The 18,285-nt window shown below is 40.4% G+C and overlaps 1 protein-coding gene across 7 annotated transcripts in view; it reads left to right on the forward strand.

Moving 5' to 3' along the window:
- ampd2a (adenosine monophosphate deaminase 2a) overlaps nt 1-18,279 on the forward strand; it is a 34,377-nt gene extending 16,098 nt beyond the window's left edge. For 5 of the 7 annotated variants that reach the window (XM_084347928.1, XM_084347929.1, XM_084347931.1 and 2 more), the window contains 17 exons: nt 7,235-7,365; nt 7,851-7,981; nt 8,570-8,638; nt 9,723-9,834; nt 9,944-10,130; nt 11,152-11,293; nt 11,383-11,472; nt 11,570-11,699; nt 11,792-11,986; nt 12,107-12,238; nt 12,329-12,492; nt 12,855-12,981; nt 13,073-13,236; nt 13,346-13,466; nt 14,065-14,238; nt 14,371-14,481; nt 14,593-18,279. In XM_084347928.1, the coding sequence (XP_084204054.1) occupies nt 7,235-7,365; nt 7,851-7,981; nt 8,570-8,638; nt 9,723-9,834; nt 9,944-10,130; nt 11,152-11,293; nt 11,383-11,472; nt 11,570-11,699; nt 11,792-11,986; nt 12,107-12,238; nt 12,329-12,492; nt 12,855-12,981; nt 13,073-13,236; nt 13,346-13,466; nt 14,065-14,238; nt 14,371-14,481; nt 14,593-14,811 (2,399 nt within the window). In that variant the 3' untranslated portion in view covers nt 14,812-18,279. Of the gene's footprint in view, nt 1-5,704; nt 5,743-7,234; nt 7,366-7,850; nt 7,982-8,569; nt 8,639-9,722; nt 9,835-9,943; nt 10,131-11,151; nt 11,294-11,382; nt 11,473-11,569; nt 11,700-11,791; nt 11,987-12,106; nt 12,239-12,328; nt 12,493-12,854; nt 12,982-13,072; nt 13,237-13,345; nt 13,467-14,064; nt 14,239-14,370; nt 14,482-14,592 lie in introns of those variants that run through there. The other 2 variants (XM_084347932.1, XM_084347927.1) reach the window with 2 other exon arrangements.
- Nucleotides 18,280-18,285: the final 6 nt, after the last annotated feature.

The following is an 18,285-nucleotide window of genomic DNA, read 5'->3' on the forward strand; positions in this document are numbered from 1 at the left end:
CTGATTGGCCACAGGAAGTGAAAAAGTCATTTTGTGCAACGATATTTTGGTGAGTTTTGGCTTTACGCCAGAGTAGTTAAGATGAACACTGTACACCTCAGGCAGAACTGCTGGGGCCTTATAGAAGCCCACCTGAACATGCTGACCTTCCTGATGTTTATGTGGGCAGTGTTTTGTGAGAACAGCTGACATCTGTTTTGCATGCTGGTGTATGTGATGGCTTATCTGTCTCCTCTTAAAGGCTGTTTATGTTACAGAAAGCTGCGGAGTAGCAGTAAAGGTAAATCTCTCTTACCACAGCACTGAGAATGAGCCTGTTGTTTTTTATGCATGCATGGAAATGTGTTTCTGTCTCTCCAGCAGGCCTCAATTAAGTTATTTTTGAAAGAAAATGATGCCCCAGCTGTTTACAAAGTGAATTTGCAGGCGATAGTTTTTTGCTGGCACATTTCATCACTCATGTTTGTTCTGTTGCACTCAGCCCGCTGAGCACTGATAAACATATTTTCGAGACGTAGACCCGAAGTAGAGGTTTATTCTCATCTGTGGTTGCTTAGGAACATCTGAGGCGTGTGTCATCACTCTTCCTCTCAGGGAATAACGTGAAACCCGTGAAGAAAAAAAAATGTTTCAAAACACTGGAGCCACAATTGGAGTAGATCAAAACACGTTGGGACACTTTACACACACACACACACACACACACACACACACACACACACACACACACACACACACACACACACACTAGCATAGTTTTTATGCCATCAACAGTTTCTCTCATTCTGAGAGGTCATAATGGGCATTGCTGTTGCGTGACATCCCTGGCTAGTCATGACTTCTAGCCGAGTTACAGTCGACAGGCTCCCTTGTCTTTGCATTAGACCAATGTAATATCACTACAAATGTAGGTTGACAGTCTGAATTTAATTGATTATTCTCAATGATTATTCTCGTTGTTTGATCATGGTACACACGAGCTGATTGTGTTGGAGTTTGCATGTCTGAATAATACATGTACGAACATATGGTCATCTGTGCAACAATAAGTAGGGCTGGGCATTACTTCCGTAGAAGTATCATATTGTGAGGACATGATCATTATATTGTTGTTCTACAAATTTCTGTTGGTGAAGCAAATAATCTAGAGAAAACTATAATTATTATGTGTTCAAATTATTTGCTGAAGATTTACTTTTGACACATGAAATCTGGTGTAATGTAACGTGTACAAGTGGAACCGAATTTGAACATTACCATGATTATTTTATGTTTATACATTTGTGACACTGTGAGATATTGATTTCAGAAAGCGTTTTAATCTTGTGATAATAATGCCATATTTTCCACCATGTCCCGTTTTTGTAAATGTGATCAAAGTATTGAAGATGATTATTTCTTTTTTACTATCTGATCAGCTTGGACCACTGGAGGCAGAGTCCCCCCTGCCTATGTTTCAGTTGGGCAGAGGATCATGTGGGGGTCACTGGGCTACCTCTCGCTGCAGGGAAAAATATATGTTTACTTTTAATGACATTATTATTAATGGGTCTGCTGCTACTATGGATCCATTCAAATGTCATCATTTGCAGTTCAAAAGAGAGTTTGCTGCAATTGGACGGCTATAGTCACATTTCCGAATTCATGGAGTTAATTCAGGGTGTGCTTTTTAAAACATTAAACAAGACCAGAGAGGAGAAAAAGCACTGTTTGCTTTGCAGTGGTTAAATTCCTGCAGCTGTACTCATTTTTTTATACCTGATAAACAGGTTATGCAAAAAAATGACGCCTACCTGTAAGAGTTGACCCCTTGCCACGGTGGCACTGAGCCAACGAAAATCTATCTACACTCTTTTTTTTTTTTAACATGCCAGACCATGATGATAAAGGGAATTACACATTGTAAGGTTACATGTGAGTACGTTTTATGTAACTGTATATTTTTCTCTTTAATTAATTGAGACATGAACTGGTTTAATCATCCATCACATGCTATTGGCTCCACTGTTATGTTAGGACAAAGAGCACTACAACATGTGACTTTAAGATGCACTGTGCCTGATGATATGAGGCAGTGCAAGCCCAAATGTAGTCCCCGAAATGCCAATGTCCTTGGGTGTTGTTATTGTGCTGAAAACTGTCTTTGACATTTCACTGACAATAGCTGCCTAACAACATGGTCTGTTTTCAGCACAATGTTGCGCAATAATTTGGAGATTTAATCGGTAGCATACTCAATTTATTTGACAGATGTGCTAATCAATGCCTACACTGGCAGAAACTGACTCTACAAGTAGAGGAAGTGCTGCTACAATGGTAGCTGAATCTAATTAATTCTCTGGATATCTGAATGTTCATCATCACAGTAGATGGCTCAGCCAGTAGGCCTGATGGGCATGTTTTGGTAACAATGTGGGCTTTTGGGACTTGCTGCATACAAAACGCTTGAAGAAAAAGATTGAAAAGATAATAAAAGTTGTGTTTGATCACTTCAGAATATGAACTGGAATGGCCAAAATGAGTCTGCTGCAACTTTTGGCCCATAGGACAGTGAGAATGAGAGAGGCTGGATGGAGCATATTGATCCTCATAGAGCGGAGGCAGCTCCACAGATTCCTGATGACTATCGGTGGTGGGGTTTAAATGAACAGGTAGGTGGTGTGTGTGGGTGGTGTGCAGACTCAGGTCCCAGGGATGTGAGAGGGAGCTGACATGGAGAGCTTTGTCAATATCACTCTCTGGGCTGACAAATTAACTGACAATGGCAGCATGAATATAGAAGAGCATTTCATTCTGAAATAGATGAGACACACTTGCACAGTAAACAGCGTGTTTGAGGCGAGGCTAGATTTTTTTGGCCAGCCTGTGTATTCTCATGTGATCTGCACAGTGGTTTGAAACAAAACAAACAAAAGTTTTTTATGTCAGGCATTCAGGGATTCACAGAAACACTATTGCAAAAAGGAAATGAGGAAATGTTGATCCACACTCTCTTTCACAATTGAGTCACAAAGAGTAAATTTGTCTCAAGGAAAAAACCTCAAGTGCTTTCTATAGTTGGACGCCATCATGTCTCAGATGTCAAACACATCTGTATTTATTGTTCAAAAAAATTATAGAAAACATTGTCAAGACAGATTGACGGTGTTTTCATTTATCAGTCTCGTTGCTTTTTAGAGAGATTTTTTTTTTAAAGTAACTATGAACTAAATGAATCACTCAGGCCTTTATGACTAATTCAAGTCTTTCATGAAGTTTTCCATCATGAACTTTCCTCTGTTGTAGTTTTCATGGTTGGCTCTTAGCTGTGTTTTTGTTGTCTTTGCACGTCAGTAATTTTTGAAAGTGGTGTCACAGTGCAGAACAGAATATGAGACAAAGCTTTGACTCCTCTGCTTTCCATTACTTTATAACATTTTAGTCTGCGGAGTAGAGCCCGACCAATACATTAGTTGGCCGATATTATCTGCCGATAGTGGCCTCTCACAGATATATCGGTATATTTTAGACAATACAGTTGATTCTTAATCTGTAGAATATCCTGCCTCCATTACGTGTCTTTGTCACAAGTTATTTTATCACCATATTTTAGGGATCAGTGTAAATGTGTGTATCAGTCAGTCACTCCCTATTATTGGAAACAGCAGTGGCACCAAAAAGCGAGGCATCAGTCGGGCTTTACTGCAGAGTTTCTCCCAGTTTTGTTGTGTTTACTTGTGTAGATTTATGTAAAAGGGTTGTCCTCCCTACTACTGTGATGTCACAGAGATAAATAGAGTTAGTGGGTGCTGGATTATGAGTCAAGGCAGGAGGATTACATGGATACTATAATGGGGATGACTCTGTTTGTGTGTGTGTGTTCGTTTGTGTCTTTATACTTGAAGTCCTCTGATTGTCCATGAGATAATGGACATGTCCTTATAGTCACACACGTGTGCACTCTGCATATGATCTGATAAGCTGTCAGGCAGCTATGACAAAGATATGGCAGGGGGAATTTAGACACATTGTCATTCTGCAGTTTGTCCACAAGAGAAAAAAGTTTTAGAGATGCACCGATTTAAGATGACATGTACTGTTACTGTAGCTGTCACATCAAATTTGCACCAGCACATTCATGAGCTTCGGGCTCGTGACATCCCTGCCCTCAATTTGTCCATGTCCATGTAAGCACTGAAAATTCCTATCATTGAGTATGTAGGTGTGTAGTGGGCTAAAGGGCTTTTGAAGCAGTTACTGTTGTTAGAAAATGATTCTTTTTCATGTGAAAGGTTATATTGAAGGTTTTTTTTAAAAAGATAAAATTGTGTGATCAAATTTGTTCTCTTTAAAAGACAGTCTAATGAAGGGGACAGTTTTTTGTTGTTTCCTTTGGAATTGGCTATAGGAACACAATCAGTACTTCTACAGAGTTAATTTTTCAGTGGTCATATGGTTCACTTAGTACAGTAAATATTGCAATCAGAAATCTTAAAAAATCTCATTTTTGGAACCCTTATGAATTTCTTTTTTATTTTAATGTTTTAAAACTCTTATATTGATATCTGCCTCAAAAATCCAGTCTTGGTCAGGCTCTATTAATTACATCTACGAAGGAGGGAGGTTGTGTTTTCACCCGTGTCTGTTTCTTTGTTAGTTTGTCAGCACGATCGCACAAAAACGAATTAACAGATTTCCACAAAACTGGCTGGAGGATGGGTCCCAGCCCAGAATAGACCCCATGGACTTTAAGTGTGGAAGAGAAGGAGCCAGGATTTTTTTCTCACTTTGTTTAGGGCGTTATTCATTTTTAGTGATTTTATTTATATTAATTTATTTATTTTTACTTTCTCAGAGATCTTGATGAAATAAATGTTGTGTATTTAGGTGGCTGGTATATATGAGTGAGTACAATTTGACGCAGATCCTAGATGTGGTGATACAGGGCTATTGAGTTTGTGTATTGGGTTAAGCTTGATTGAATTAAAGGCGACTGCTGGGCCTTGGAGTATGTATGCACTCTACTGAGAGGCATTTTGGTATGCATGTATGTTCAGGCATTGTTTGTATGTCCTTGTCACATCCTGTAAAACTTCTGTGCGCTATTGAAATGTTTCCCAGTGTCATGCCAGTGTTCATACCCTGTAGAGAGTTACCCTCTGTTCTTTCCTTACTCTAGAGCATTGGAGGCAGACAGCAGATGGCAGAGACTAATTGTCAAAGACCAGACACAGCACCAATAATGGCAACAATTTTAGAGGCGAGTGAGCACACCACTCCCAAAGCCATAGACTTATTATGAGTGACTGAATTACTGCGTGTGCACAGAGCTCTGGTACTCTTTAAATTACTGGTCTCTTTTGACTTAAACACATGGCTTCTTTAGAAAGTGCTCAAGGGTCAGTAAAGTGATGCTCCTCAGTGTACCTCAAACAAAGACATTTTTTTCCGTTAGTAGTTAAACCGCTCTTGTGTTTGGTTTAGCCTGGAGTGGAGCTGGCGTCATCTGTTTCCAGCAGGTCTGGGGTGGGGAAGGCCCCTCTGTGTCATTCTCAGGTGTGTGTATGCACAACTGAGTGTGTACATGTGAGTTGGGGTAATTCTTTTTCAAGTGTGTGCATGCCCATGTGGGATTGAAGTGACACACTATCTGCTGTTACAGCTGTCTTTGCTTGAGCCAGCTTCTGTTCTTGGACACATTACAAGGGTTTCCATGCTCTGTCCCAGATTGCAGGCACGGCCACTGTCACCAGAGCTTCAGAGGTAATCATGGTCATGTGCATGTGTTTATTCTTTGGCCAACTGTGTAGTATTTGCAACTGATGTCTTGAAATGTTTTTCTGTAGTTGAAGGAAGAAAACAAAGGAAGTTGTCGGCCACGGATTTCTCAATCTTGCCAACACTGTTGTTCTCTGAATAGCCTGTCTTTATTTGAGGTATTTACTTGTTTGATTTTTTAGTTTCTCATAAAGTAAAGTGGTAAGAACAGTTGTTCGTATTAGCAGTTTGTCTAAAATCTATAGCTTCAACTAAATAAATGTTGCTCTGATATTAGTTAAAAGGATCGCATGAGTCTAAGCTGTCGTGTGCATATATTCAGAGGCATATTCAAATTTGTGGTTTCTTAAATCATAGTCTTCCCCACTCAAACCACCACTCGCTGCAATCCTTGGTCAACCAGTTGTAAATTGTTTTTCTATTCCTGTCTAGCTCTCTTTGTCTGTTTTTACATATCTGTCTGCCTCTGCTGTCAACAGACTGTGAAATGAAGAATAATTGTAGAGGGATTTAAATCATCACTATTGAATTAGCTGTGTGCCTGCAAAGCACCCAGATGGTCCGTGCGTATCTGAACCCCGATGAGTTCTGCAACTCACGGCACATAATGTTGTCTGCAGTCAAGAAGCCATGTTGTATGTGTGTTGGTGTGTTTAAAGGGAGAAGTCTTATGGATTGTGAATCCTTTGCTGTCATAGCTGTTTTAATAGTAAACATTGACATTGTAAACTACAGGCACACGCATAGTATTTTGTTGTTTTATTGGTAAAATTCATATGGCTCTTTTCCACAGACACTAAGGTTCATACATTAGTGGAATCATTTCTGGAATTCATTGGTCAGCTGAAGGTACTGCCACTTTCATCTCATTCAACAGCATTTTACTTGAGCATATGTATCTGTGTGACATACCAAGGAAAAAGGGAAATATTGTTTTCTTGTTGCAAAGTTACTTTGCAGAAAAGAGACTAAATTGTTGAATCTGATCTTTCCTATGCAACACTTAAAGGATGAGTGGCAGACTTAAAGATAGAAGCAGGAAACCATGTAACTATCTCTGACCAAAGGAAACCTACTTAAAATGTACACTACTCAGTTGACAGTGTAGAGCTATATGTTGCTTTCCAGGAAATTTCCTCGCTGCTCAGGTTTCTTTTTAGATCTCAAAGAGTTAAAATTCGTTTTAATGACTATGTGTCTGATCTTTTCCTTTATTATGGGCGTTTTATATGTTTAACTGCTCTGCTTTCTGGCTTTTCAGCCTGTTGCTGGTTTCTGGCTGTTTTATGTCGTAAAGTTTAGATGTTCACGTGATCGCACTCAAAGGCTCAGTTTTTACAGTGTGTTAGTTGTTAATTTTAATCTTCTTCTCTGCCCTAACAGGATCAAAAAGAAAACAATGTAATGAACAATTTTCGATTTTGTGGCACCATGTGTTTCTATCACATACTGTAACTCTGTCTGTGTCTGTCTACAGACTTGTGTGGTGCATCCGTCCCCAAGCCCCTCAAGCCTCAGAGATCCCTTCCAGGGACGCCTGTTTCTATCACACAATACCCAATCGACCTGCGGACATCCATGGAAGAAAAGTACAAAGAGATTGCTGAGGTAAAAATGCAAAGCCACACAGATAATGTTGCCATACAGTAAACTCACAGAAACTCTATGATTCATGATTACTTTAGATCTGGTGTACTATTGATTAGCACCCATGCACCAGTTTTTTAGTTTTTTTTATGGGCAAGTTTGAAAATCTTGATATCTTAAACAGTTAACTAATTAATGACTGTACAGTATATATTATATATATTTGCCTGAAGAATAATGTCAGCTTCAAAGTCCCCAAGTAATACTAAACTGCCTGCCCATAAAAATTAAGACTGATACCTTAGATATTAACTAAAAAGATTTGAAACTATGCCACAAGTTCATCAAAGTTTCATATTTTGAATCACAACTTGCTCTGGCTTTATTTGAAGGTAAATGTAACAGGTGGTCTAGTGTGAGCCTGCCATAAGTTCATAGTTGCATGGAAATTGACTTGTTTGCCTGTTTTATGACACCATAAATGGACTAACTCATGTTTGCACCAGGAGCTGTTCTCACGCAGCATGGCAGAGAGCGAGATGCGAAGTGCTCCGTACGAGTTCCCGGAGGACAGTCCCATCGAACAGCTCGAAGAGCGACGGCACCGCCTAGAGAGGCAGATCAGCCAGGACATTAAGTGAGGAAATGCAAACACAGCACGCACACACAGCCAGTCAAATACACTCTCTACATGGCCTCTGACAGATGTAGCTTCCCCCTGCCCCCGCCTTGTACACACAGTCTTTCTTGCACCCATGCACACACGCTTATCAGCTTCCAACATGCCAGTTTGTGGGCTAACTAACTAGCAATCAGCTATGTGGGCTTGCCAGCAGTTGGCCAGCTGTTCCATCTTCTTCTACACACACTTTTATAAGGAGGTGGGCTCTGTCTCGGTTGTTATCTGCACCACTAAGCTGATCATTTGGGTGGTTATCTGACTCAAACCTGCAATCTGCTGTATACCAATCAGGGTGTACCACTCCTAACTGATGATATTTTTCTGTTTGTGTCAATCTCCTTGATTACATACATGCTTTGTGTGTATGTGTCTATGTGTGAGAGAGGGTGCTTGTTTGAGTGTGTGCTTATGTGTGCTCTTGCGCGCATATTTGGTCTCTCTCCTTTTGTATGCTTAATTTCTTCTCACTACCTCTGATGCCCATCTGCCTCCCTTCCCCTGCCTTGCCCACACTTGTCCTGCGTTGCTGCATATCACCCCAAGGCTTGAGCCAGAGATCTTGCTCCGCGCCAAACAGGACTTCATGAAAATCGACAGTGCTCCAGACCTAGAGTGAGTCAGAACTACTCCAATGTTTGTTGTATGTGGTGTTGTTCTCTTTGGTTGTTTCTTTTCTTTGAATTCATTTCCGTTTTTCTCCCTTTATTTCTTCCATTTAACTGAATATCGTAGCGCGTATTGATACCAAATACTTATCAATGTGTAGTCTGCAGTATTTAGGAACCCAAGAGTTTATTGTAAGTACTTTTCTCCAGAACCACTTTCAGAGATTATCAGGGTATGGAGATTAACCACATCTTCCCCCTGCTGGCCACCTGGTAGACGTGCAATGTACAAATGGTCATCTTGTTCTTTTGCTATTTTCTCTATCTAAAAGCAATAAGTCTCGTTAAGTGTGAATGTCTTAAGTCTGGGACGGCATATTCTATTGATCTTGATTTGAATTAACTGAGATATGAACTCTGGTGTTTTCTTGGTAATGAAACTTATTATATTACAGTTCTGGTCACTGGGCAGCTCTGCAGGTTAAGTATTAACGTTTCGAATATCGATACATTGACATTAAACATACTGTTTAGCTTTTTCTCTATGTATTCATATTTATTCTCTTTTTGTTGACCTTTTTCAAAGGTGTTGAATTTGTCTGAATGTCTTGAATTTAACACACCTTATCTAGATATGTTGCCAGACCCTTTGCAGTGGCATTTCCAATTGAGTGGGATGAATCCTCTGTAAATAATTCCTGAGATGTTTCCACAACTTGATTTAAGAACTCATGTGGCAGTTTCAGTGTGAGTTTCACTGTGTTTGTCAGGAGACTCGTGTTTGAGATATGCACCTTAAAAAAAGGGTATACATTTTTTTCTGTAAATAAATAAAATTAAATTGTGTGTGTAAAGCAAAATCTCCTTGTTAATGGAGTTTTTGTGTTGAAGTCCGAATACTTTCCAAACCAATTCGTAACTTCACTAACCTCTGATGCTACCATTAAAACTTTATAAAATCAACAATATCATCTGGATTCTCCTTCATCTGCATTCCTGCTTCTCTTCACATGTTTGCCTGTCCTCACTCGTCCTGTTTCTGCCTGCTTTTCTCGTTTTAACTCTCCTTTTCTCTGTCTGTATCCTGTTAGGTTGATGAAAGAGACGAGTGTGGACACTGTTGATGATCGCTTTATGGAGAGAGCGATGCCATTGGAGAAAGAGTACCAGCGGGTCTCAATATCTGGAGAGGAAAAGTGTGGGGTGAGATACTTTTTTCAAATGAGTTTTAATGTTTTCAAACTTAAATTCCACTAAGTTAAATTCACACCCATTTTCAATGTAATCCCATTGTCTGTTGATGTCTTCCCAGGTGCCCTTCACTGACCTGGTTGATGCTGCTAAGTGTGTTGTGAAGGCATTGTTCATCCGGGAGAAGTACATAAATCGATCTATGCAGAACTTTTGTAAGACCACCACTCACGCCCTGCAGGAGCTCGGGATGAAACCTCTGGATCTGAGAGTCTATGAGGATATACCAGAGACCCCTGTAGATGCTGGTATGACATGCAAGCACTGACACATATTCTATTACATTTGGGAAGAAAAATTAACATCAGAAAGGACAGAACTGCTTGATAGAGGCAGTACATTCTTCAGTTTTGTACCGAGTCAAAGGGTTTTGTTGAATTCCACGGAGATGGTTGATGTATCCCACAAGGAGGCAGTAATGGCTGATATACTTTGAAACTAAACCGTAGCATCGAAAACACCTTTTAGTTAGGGTTCCCATTTCATTCAGGGATTACCTGTCAAAAGAGAGGCTGCAAGTGTTTCAAGCGTACCTGGCCGTGTTGTGAAGAGGAAGCTTGAATCTTTTCTGATGAAACCTCAAAATACCAGGAATGATTGCATCCCCCCTACAGGAGGGGGCCTGTTTAGATACAAGAGGTGTTAGGAGCAAAAGGAAGAAAAAAAAAAAAAATGATTGTTTGAGTCATTTTCAACAAAAATGTTTCTGCCTGGGCAGAATTGGGCAGATCTTATTTGTTTCTTCAGCAAATCTGTGGTCAGCACTGTTTCCCATTTTACAATAAAAACCATGAGTTATTACATTGCATTACAGCAGTGTGTTTCAGCTTTCTGCAAGCTTGTCTCATGTTGTATTGACGGGCAATCACAATTTGTTTTCCAAATGGGTTTCCAAGGACCAAAACTAATGGGCACGAAGAAGCTTGAAAAATGCTTGATAGTCCATACGACAAGCCTTTCAGGCAGCACATAAATAGCCATTTATATTTATACTGAGACAGCAAGGAAATGCCAACTAGTGAGCAAAACCACTAAACAATAAACAGTCAGAGAAATACTCCCTAAGCAACTATTATTTATTTATTGGTATTAAGCTGCAAAACTCAAATCTAGATCAAATAAAAACACAGTAGCCACCCAGGACCACTGTGTAATAAACAGGCCTACATGTTGTCTCTTTTATACGAGCAGTTGTTCATCATTTTGAGATATTTTCTGCAGCATAGATGATGTAACCTGATAAATATCAATCAATTTCATGTTTTCCAGATGCTCCCGTCCACCCGCCTGTTTCAGAGACACACCCCTATGACAATCAAGACCCTAAGAATATGCCAGCAGACACCGGATATGGTTGCAAGATGGTGGATGGAGTGGTCCATGTCTACACCAAGAAGACGAATATGGACAAGTATGTGTTTGTGCCTGTAGGGTGACATGTTCATTTAAACAAAAGGGGTTAGTCTCTTAGTATAACTTTCATACTGATCTCCTTTTCAGAAGTGCAGAACTGGACCTGCCCTATCCTGACCTGAAGGAGTATATTGCAGACATGAATGTGATGATGGCCCTTATTATCAACGGACCAGTGTGAGTGTTTTGTTGATATCTCTATTCTGCAAATTCATCATTCTGCAGCTCACTGTAAATTAAATATGTCTGTGTTTCCTCTGGATGATGTTTACAGGAAATCCTTCTGCTACCGCCGCCTACAGTACCTAAGCTCTAAATTCCAGATGCACATCCTCCTGAATGAGATGAAGGAGTTGGCAGCTCAGAAGAAAGTCCCACACAGAGACTTCTACAACATACGAAAGGCAAGAGCCGACATTTGATGCAAATACTTAAACAAGACATTCAGAAATGATGACAGGCGTTTCTAAACTATTCCACTCCATGCTTACTCCAGGTGGACACACACATACACGCATCATCCTGCATGAATCAGAAGCACCTGCTGCGATTCATCAAGAGAGCCATGAAGAAATACCCTGAGGAGATCGTCCACATTGAGCGCGGCCGCGGTCAGACCCTCAAGGAGGTGTTTGAGACCATGAACCTGACGGCCTTCGACCTGAGTGTAGACACTCTCGACATGCATGCGGTGAGAAATGGGAGCGGCAGTAAACAGTATCTAACTAAAAGTGTTTTAAAAGATTATGTGAACATGAGTACGTGTGGTTTAGATATAACTGAGGCTTGACTGCTTTCATTTACTCATCAGGACCGTAACACGTTCCATCGGTTTGACAAGTTCAACGCCAAATACAACCCCATCGGAGAATCCATCCTCAGAGAGATCTTCATCAAGACTGACAACCACATTGAAGGAAAATACTTTGCACACATAATCAAGGTGTGAAATCATTCACATATTACATCTGAAGTGTCTCATTTAAACAATTTATAAACACAAACTGATTAATTTATGTCTCCTGCTGTCCAGGAGGTGATGTATGACCTGGAGGAGAGTAAGTACCAGAACTCAGAGCTACGCCTGTCCATCTACGGTCGCTCCCGAGACGAGTGGGATAAGCTGGCTCAGTGGGCCGTTAAACATCGAGTGTACTCCGATAATGTGCGCTGGCTTATCCAGGTGCCCCGTCTGTTGTGAGTACTCCTTCTTGCTTAAGGTCAGACACCACAGGCAAAGTCATTGTATTTTAATGCACTGTTCATTTTTAGATTTGGCTCTTTTGCTTCAATATAATGTCTTATTTCAGACTAGGGGAAACAAATGCCTTGTTTCAGAGGGGGAAAGAAAACATCTTGAATAAGCAGTTAAATTTCTGTAGTGTTTTGCTCAAGAAAAAAAGAAAAGAAAGCAAAGAACAAGCAGCTATAACTAACTCTTTGACTAGCAAAGACATGGATTCTAGGCTCTACAATGAAACCTGCATTCAAAATATATATATACAAATAATACAATCTCTATGTTAACAAATGTTGCTGTCTGTTCATCACCTCTCCAGTGATGTGTACCACACAAAAAAGCAGCTGGCTAATTTCCAGGAGATGTTGGAGAACATCTTCATGCCTCTGTTTGAAGTCACGATCAACCCCCGCAGTCATCCCGAGCTGCACCTCTTCCTGGAGCATGTGAGTTTCCCTTCACAGGAAATCAAAGCTTTCCAAATCGTTCACACCGAGAAACACCAAGCAATTGTTGCTTTGTCGTTTTTCTTGGTAGGTGGTGGGCTTCGACAGCGTGGACGATGAGTCTAAACCAGAACACCACATTTTCAACCTGGACAGTCCGCTGCCAGTCGACTGGACAGAAGAAGACAACCCTCCCTACTCCTACTACCTCTACTACACCTATGCCAACATGACTGTGCTCAACCACCTGCGAAGGTATGAGCCAGCTTTGATCCTTCATTAAGCCCTCCATCGATTCAATTAAACACATTAATCAGTCACAAAATACTTGAGGTTTTAATGTTGTTTTGATTGTTTGACTCAGGCGACGAGGCTTCCACATGTTTGTGCTCCGACCTCACTGTGGGGAAGCCGGACCGATCCACCACCTGGTGTCAGGTTTCATGTTATCAGAGAACATTTCCCACGGACTGCTGCTCAGAAAGGTAAGAGCAGAGCATACTTGGTTTCCAAAAGACTCCAACATTGTTATACTGTGTGACATTCAAAAAAAGACCCTGTGGTGTATTGACGGAGGAATGTGCTGTACGAATACTACTTTTTGACATGTATCATTTTCAAATTTAGTTGAGACTCTATCAGGGAGCAGTTAATTGTACTCCACGGGACGGCATTACATTTGGGAAGCATAAAGAGAAATAAATATTGTATTAATGGGTCCCCGTTGGCCATCACTGCTGGAATTGAAAGTTCAACATTCAATTTGTTCATCCATGAAAACATAGCGTCACCGTCCTAATTAACTAGTGTTGCTGAAACAAATACCAAAACAATAAAACGAAAGATACAACATAAATTAAACTAAAGTACATAAAAATACTGTTAACTAACTATATAAAAACAGGAAAAAAATCCCAAGTCCCAAATTAGACCATCCTTACAAAGTTCTAGTTATATTGCTGTTTTTTCTTTTGGAGCAGAAGGGTTGAAAATCTGCTGGTGCTGTTGAAACGTGTAACTCAAAGATGCACTTCCAGCTTTATTTACTTTTTTATCCCTTTCGCTCTGTTTGATATCCATCAGGCCCCAGTGTTGCAGTATCTCTACTACCTGGCTCAAGTTGGGATCGCCATGTCACCACTGAGTAACAACAGCCTCTTCCTCAGCTACCATCGTAACCCGCTGCCAGAGTACCTGTCCAGAGGCCTCATGGTGTCTCTGTCCACCGACGATCCTCTTCAGTTCCACTTCACCAAGGTCAGTGTGAAGGAAGTTTCTCTGAATCCCCATGTGATCTAGGTAAAAACTGCAAAAACAGAATGAGAAGTGATGATGCTGACATGATATTTTTGTGTGTGTGTGTGTGTGTGTGTGTGTGTGTGGGTCCAGGAGCCTCTGATGGAGGAGTACAGCATTGCTACTCAGGTGTGGAAGCTAAGTTCCTGTGACATGTGTGAGCTGGCTAGAAACAGTGTCCTCATGAGCGGGTTTTCACACAAGGTAAACAAGCGCTTCTCGTTGACACTATTTATAAAATATATAAATATCGTGTTTCCATCAGTGTTTTACTGTCTCTGAGCTTCCCACTCATGCATCTTCTCCTACTTCCAGGCCAAAAGCTACTGGCTGGGCCCCAGTTATTCTAGGGAGGGCCCCGAGAGCAACGACATCCGCCGTACCAACGTCCCCGATATCCGCGTGGCATACCGCAGCGAGACGCTCTCAGAGGAGCTTCAACTCATCACTCACGCCGTGCGCACTGAAGAGCTGGACACTATCGATGAGGAGGACTCTCTGTCCATGGGCCCTCTGCCGGCGGGAGGACGCTAGAATCACAATCGCCTGAACCGGCCCTGTAAATGTCCAACCCCGCAGTCCACCTAGCATGACACCAGAAAGATGCGGCGTGATAGTTATTCTGTCGTTCATCCTGTATACAGCGTAAACACCACAAAACATCACTATAGAAGTATGTCGCACACTGAAGCCAAGGATACAGTTCTGCCAGAGCACATCAGCTTCAATGTTCCTCTTTTGTCCGTGCCATTTTTAAGGTTGATTCCATTTTATTGTTAAATTTTCAGATTTATAATGAAGGTTTCCCCAGCTCTTCTGTTGTTCTCTCTGACGTGTTCGGTGTCAGAGAGACCACCAGCAGGACTTTTTGTGAATGAAAAGCAGGGAAACACAGACCACACCGAGACACTTTCTTCATTTTTTATTCAAAGAGTTTGACTCCATCCTGTCCAGCCGAAGCCATCAGATGATCCCTGCTGTAGTTTATAGTTATTCAGCGATAAGTTTTACTTCATCAGAGACATTAAACAGCATGTAGTATCTCTGTAGCATCTGTGTACTACAGACAACAACCAGCACATTGAAACGTTCTCCACAGCTGCTCTGAACGTAGCTTCCACTGTTCAGTCATGCTGCTTCACTTGACTTAGTGCATCTATCATCTTCATTATACGCACATATAATGAAGGGTCACAGATGCATTTTTGTTGAAATAATCCAGTCTAGTGATTGCTGAAGGTTTTAAGCTACTTCAGGACGACTTAAAGCTTGGAGATGATAGCTTCTCTCTGAATGCTGCAGCACTGAATATCGGCCTTGCATGGTGCTTGGCGTGGTTTCAGATCATTTATTTGCCAAATTGCACACAGAATGGTTCTTCCATGACTTTAATCAGCTCAGAGTCCAGTCAGGAGAGAAGCACACTTCCTGTGGCTGACTGCAAACATTCCATGACCCATACTGTCCTCCCCAGCTGCAAATGAGCTCCAGCAAATGTTCAAAATCATCTTGATTTGATGAGATGTTTCTGAAGGATATAAAGGGAGGAATGTACATTGTAAAGTTGAATCACAGCACAAATGAATGTGGATGAATTCAGCATCGTCCGAGGAGAACGCCCTCACTGTTACCTCGCTGTAGCCATGAAGATATGGGCCCTGATTTCACTCATTCCTTCCCCCGAGGACAAATTAGAAAGTTTTTCCCCTTTGCATGCAGTGCACTGTACATACGCACCAAGCAAAGACTTCACAGTGCCTTTTCATTTTCAGCTTTGGGCGCTGCATGCCCAGTTTTTGTCTTGCAACAAGCATTACACCTCTTCTCCTCAGTCACATACGGTAGTTATGCTGTTTTAAGATCCACACCAACGGAACTGAAAGCACCTCGCCGCATGCTTGGTGTAAATTACTTTTACCTTGGCCTTTGTTTGAGGAGGAAAGCTGATTTGTTTCTAGTTGTCTACTTATAAGCGCTTTTCTTTGCATGCCTGCATGAATAATGATCAGCAGGAGAGAATGAGTGAAGCTGTGATGTAAAGCATCTTACCTAAATCAGGGCTGCCGACCAGCTTTCGAGTCCGAAATCTGTTGCTGTGAACAAACAGATTTAAACTCATTGTTCACCATGTAGAAATGAGCAAACCATGCTGGGACATGGTTAAGACTGTTGCATGGTTCTTGTAGCATTTTTCCTTTTTCTGATCAAAGCTGGGATCACATTTTGTATCGTACGGTCATCATGTTATCACATCCTGCCAATGGATACAGTCCAACTTCCCATCAAACTGTGAGCCTTCTTCTTCAACAGAGACGCTAACGTTCAGTAATATTTGATGCCAAGATTAGCAGAGTGAATCAGAAAAAGTCCGCCTTTATTTGAATAACCAAGTATAATGTATTAGTATATATATACTGTACATGTTTGCTTTATAGATGAGTAGGATAAATGATGGAACTCGTCTTTGTTCAGCAAGAATACAGTAGCTTCTAAGTGTTCAGGGGACGCACTGGAGATGTGCGCTGAACACGCAAAATTTGTGTTGGATTTCATGTATAAAGTGTATTTTTTTAAAGGCGATATAGAGATAAGAGATTTTATATTCACAATATATTGATGTCAAGGTTTAACACTTAGTTTTGTTGCTGTTGATCATCGTGAACTGGCATTACGTCATGGAAATAGAGTTCTTCAATACAGTTTTGTTGCTGTTTGCCTTTTTAATTTGTTAATTGGACATTTACGTGTCTGTTCTGCCTATTTTTTTTTTTCTTCACACTTCATTTTTTATTCCTGATCATTCTCCATTCATTATTATAGTGCACCTATTGCACCAATGATAGATACCTCTTACTATACAGTTAAAAGCTGTCTCTACTGTCAGAAACCACCCGCACGCACACAGAAAAAAGAAAACTAACCCTAATTTATAAGTCACAGTTGTTGTTTTTGTCCTAATCCGTCTGATATAATTAGACTGAAGCACAAATTATAATTATGTCTAATGTTTTTTATGTCTGATTTTATTATTGGCTTTTCCTTGTTTTAATGTTTTAAAAACCATCTGTTGATTACTTTAGAACATTTTTAAGATAATTATGGAAATAAGAAATGTTTGATGACGACAGACCCTGCAATGTTATATTATCATGTTATAATCAGTTTCACACTTTGTGTCCACTTCATGTGATCTTACACAGTTACCACAGAGCCACTTCACTGTGCACTCACCTCATAGTGCACCCTACCTCACAAATACTAATCTCTGTCATGTTGACGCTGTGTTCAACAACAGCAAGGACACAGCTGATGATTATTTTCAGTATTGATTCGTCTACTGACCGTTTTCTGATTAATCGGATAATTGTTTGGTCTGTAAAATATAAAAAAAAAAGTTAAAGGGCCCATTTTAATTCTCTTTTGTGCATGAATTATTGGTGTATTCAGATTTTTTGTTTTTTCCAACTGAAAGTCCAACAATATTTGCTTTAACATCGAAAGAAACATTTGAGAAGCTTGAACGACTTACTTTTGGTCACTTTTACTTTGATTATGTCTTTGTCAAACAAATAATTGTTTAATCCCAGTAAGTAACTGCACATGAGAAGAGATTCACAAGAGATATAACATCCAAGGCCATCTACGATACCGTGCTTATTTGAATGTCAACACAAAGTCACACCAATCATTCACGTATATAACTACTCTATATATTTACAGATTTATACTTCACAGTTTCTGTTGTTCAGACGTTCATTATAAGTGTCCTGATGCTCACACTCAAGATATTTCTGTGTTCAGCTGATGTTTCTCTCATGAACTATCTTTGTTTTTACACCGTCTGTCATTTTTTGATTTACAATTTGAATTCTGCCTACTTTTCTGTCCATTGATCTGTAGCCATATTATTGCCTGAAACTGATTGCCAGTGTTAAACAGACGCTTCTGATAAGGTTCATGTGTAATGTCTGAACAATGAAATAAAGCATGTTAATTCACGAAGCCTCT

The sequence above is a fragment of the Pagrus pagrus genome (assembly GCF_965226575.1).
Source record: "Pagrus pagrus genome assembly, chromosome: 3".
In the NCBI taxonomy this organism is placed as follows: Eukaryota; Metazoa; Chordata; class Actinopteri; order Spariformes; family Sparidae; genus Pagrus; species Pagrus pagrus.